At 31.9% G+C, this 3,837-nt stretch overlaps 1 protein-coding gene across 1 annotated transcript in view; it reads left to right on the plus strand.

Annotated features, from left to right (window-relative positions):
* The window catches only part of LOC117116830, an 18,844-nt gene extending 18,338 nt beyond the window's left edge, over positions 1-506 (plus strand). The window contains exon 6 of the mRNA XM_033260921.1: positions 217-506. Coding sequence (XP_033116812.1) covers positions 217-506 — 290 coding nt within the window. The remainder of the gene's footprint in view (positions 1-216) is intronic.
* The last annotated feature ends 3,331 nt before the right edge of the window (positions 507-3,837 follow it).

The following is a 3,837-nucleotide window of genomic DNA, read 5'->3' on the forward strand; positions in this document are numbered from 1 at the left end:
TGATCCATATTGACATGAGTTACTGCAGTTTATCAGGCAGGATTGTTAATGAAATGTTTGTGGAATGTAGTGTTATGAATGCAGTGTTGGATGTTGAAATGCTCAATTTGCAGGGCAACAACCTTTCAGATGTTGATGGTAAATTATTGGCAGAAATAATCATAGTATTGCATAAGCCTATTATCCCTTTTATTTGGAGTGGTTATTTTCTTACAGCTGATAACCTAGAAAAGCTGGTCGAATCAGTAGCTGAAGAAAATATAACACTAAATTGGCAAGTGATAGATTTGAGTAATATTAACCTATCTTCAATCAGTGGAAGAACATTAGCCTGCCTTGTTAAGATTTCTCCAGACCTGGTCCATATTGACATGAGTTACTGCAGTTTATCAGGCAGGATTGTTTATGAAATGATAGAAGAATGCTGTGAGATGAATGTAGTATTGGAAAAGTACATGCTTAATCTGGGGGGTAATGACATTTCAGATATTGTAAATCACTTGTAGCAAATTTGTTATGACTATAACTAATGAATTGTGTAAAACAAACATACACCACATGCTTATAACATTCTGTATATATGTATCAATCAAATTAAGCAATCACATGCTGTTATGTTATACATAAATAGGATAACTATACGTTACAATGCAACTACAAAATAATATACAACCAATGCATTCAGTTTTATGTGATTAATATTTGTTTATTTACCATAGTATCCTTTAAAATTAAGGCAATTGACAAAGTATTGGTACTGGACCCCTATTACACCTTTATGTACACTATGTTAATATATGCGTTGGTATGTGTGTGTGTGTATATTATACTGTATATATTTTTCGTTGTAAGTTGTGAAAAAATGGCGAACCTCAATTTTGTACATTTTTGGTTGGTCAGGTGTGGCCAACACAATTTTTTTTTTTTGGCCTTAAAAAATGTAATTAATGTGTTTCATTAAGTAACTTTGCACTATCAGATTTACTTTGCTAGTAAGTTATATTACATCGGTCGTTTATATCAAATGAATAATTACATACTTATGATTAACTACTGTAGATTATGTTCTGGTTATAGCAACTGTGCACCTCTGTGTTAAAGCCAGGCTTCAGAGTAATTATTATTATTATTATTTTTATTATTATTATTATTATTATTATTATTATTATTATTATTATTATTATTATTATTATTATTATTATTTTATTATTATTATTACCAAATCATGCCAACAACCACAGTCCAGGATTGATTGGATTATTGACTTGCTAAAAAGAAAATTTTATGATATTACGCTTATTCAAGTGGGGCGCATATTCAAATGGGGCGCATATTCGCGCAAGTACGGTACTCGAAATTGGTTAATGTGATACAACATAACAAACATTTTTGCCTCCAGAGTCTGCCTTTAAAATATTATGTTATCTACTGTATTTTTTGCAGTTTGTAAATTATAACCCTATATAACCTTAATCTTCAATATACTAGAAACTACTGGATATTTTAATAGATTTGAAAACTGCAGCTGTACATAATTTATTTTTTTGATATTGCTTTCAACAACTGTATAAGATTGATTTGCTTGATTATTCAAATAAAAATGTTATAAAACTATTTGTATGTATGTACTATGTTTGCATTGTTGTGTGTCTATTTGCACGTGCTTACCTCTCTCCATTGGGGGCACGGTTCAAACCGGTTCACTGAGCCCAGTGCGCCTCCCCCCCCCCCCCCCCATTATGTTCATCAGACAGGCCTAGATTCCCATCGATCGACAACGAATTCGTCAACTTACCTATCTCCATAACATATTTTTGATTGCCAGTCTCTGTATATATTGTGGTCTAAAAGCACAATTTTGGGCCATACTAAGCCAGCCATGAAAACTCTCCTTTTAAACACTAACAGGGAATATATTCTAGGACATGACTGAGGCTACAATTGCCCTGTTGGTTCGTACCTCATGTTGACCCCCCTGTCAAAAAAAATCCTAGAGCGATAAAATGTGTGGGACCTGGAGTAACAGTTGATGAACACATAAAGTATTTAATTAAAAGAGCAAACCTTTGGAGGTGCTAAAGCAATCCTGTCAAGGGCTGATAAACAGAATTGATGATGATGGATAATTGGATGACTGGATGGATGAATGATGATGGAGGGGATGCGATAGATGGAAGAATGATGGAGGATGATGTGATGGATGAGGATAGATGATGATGATTATGGTGGATATAAAATGACGGATGGATAATGGATGAAAAATGAAGTATGTATGAAAAAATATGCAGGAGTAATGTTGGACGGAAGAATTTAATTCAATTCAATACAAATTTCTTTATTGCAATCACATAAAAATACAAATTGAATTTTCAAAAAAATACTATAAGATTTGGTCATATCAAAAATACATAAAAATTTAAAAAGAGCGGACAGGTCGAAAACAAGCAGACATGATTACTTTTGATTTATTTTAAATTTATTTCCCTATTTCTGGTTTCATGCATTAATTTATTATTTATTTTTTAAATGTTTTTGAATCATCTACTACAAACTTGGTTAATCGATATTTGAGGAGAGCGTTCTTTAAGGCATTTGTATTTTTCTTTAGCCTACTCTCTCTCTTCATTTTCATTAACTTCGTTTTAAAACTGCTTATTTAATAATATGTTTATATTACAATTTATCCTATTTAACTTTCTCAATTTTTTATGTTGATTTGATTGTGAAATAAAACATTAAAATGAAATGAAAGACACCAGCAACAATAAAAGAAAAGAAAAAAAAAATGAAACTTCGAAGGAACCCTTGATCAAGTTCATAGAGTCAATTACCATTCTTTATAAATACCATAATTTATTATAATTTTTTTGTATCTGTTTGTATTGACTGATAGGGTGTTGAATTCTTTGTCGATGTCGGAGGTTGTAATTGTTGTCAGGGGGAAGGGGTAGAAGGAAATTCAGTCGGTCTCTGTCCTTGAGTTTTCAGTCGGTCTCTGTTCTTGAGTTTCGCATAATTCAACTACATGCTCTTGACTGCACATTTCAATTTGTTTCTATTATTAAAGATTTTGTTGTTTTGAGTCAGACCAGTGTACCATGGAGCAGAAAAAAAAATATAGTGGAGGTTGTAAGTTTGTAAGCCTGGTCTACGCAAGCTTAAGGAAATATGTCCACACAGGGGCAATATTGGTATATCAACATTATCAAAAAAAGCAGAGGTATATCATTACATTAGCCATAGCTCAAAAAACTCAACCTAGCATTGGTAAAGCAACCCAAAAGCAAATTATAGCATCGTTATATGCTATAGTAGATTGTCTGATAATTATGCTACATATTGATACCGATATTGGTCTGATGTAGCTGGTTGTAGAAGTTTCTAATCCTAAATTATCCTATCCATTGATATTTAAAAATAAATATAAAAAATAAATATTTAAAAGCATTTTAACTGATACTTGCTTTGCAATATTTTTATGTAACTGCTATAAAACTGATACATGTTCATGTATCATTTAACTGCTACAATGAATGATATTTGCAGTTGTATAGCTGCTATTTTTCAACTGATACATCTGATGTATTTCTACAGCAGGTTATAATAGCTCCCCCTCTCTCTGCTATATATCTGATACATAATGCATACTCTCTCAAAATATCTGATTTTTACATTCCTATAGTAGTAATTGTATGTGTAGGAACAAGCTATGCCGTGAAGCTATATCAGCTATGTTTGATAGTAAAAAAAACAAATTAATATGTGTGTCCTTCAGTTGAAATGACACTGGCACAGCATCAAGGTTGCTACTGTATTACACTTAAGTCACTTAAGTAC

The sequence above is a fragment of the Anneissia japonica genome, unplaced genomic scaffold (assembly GCF_011630105.1).
Source record: "Anneissia japonica isolate Jap-2015-1 unplaced genomic scaffold, ASM1163010v1 scaffold2028_len131717_cov125, whole genome shotgun sequence".
NCBI classification, from domain to species: domain Eukaryota; kingdom Metazoa; phylum Echinodermata; class Crinoidea; order Comatulida; family Comatulidae; genus Anneissia; species Anneissia japonica.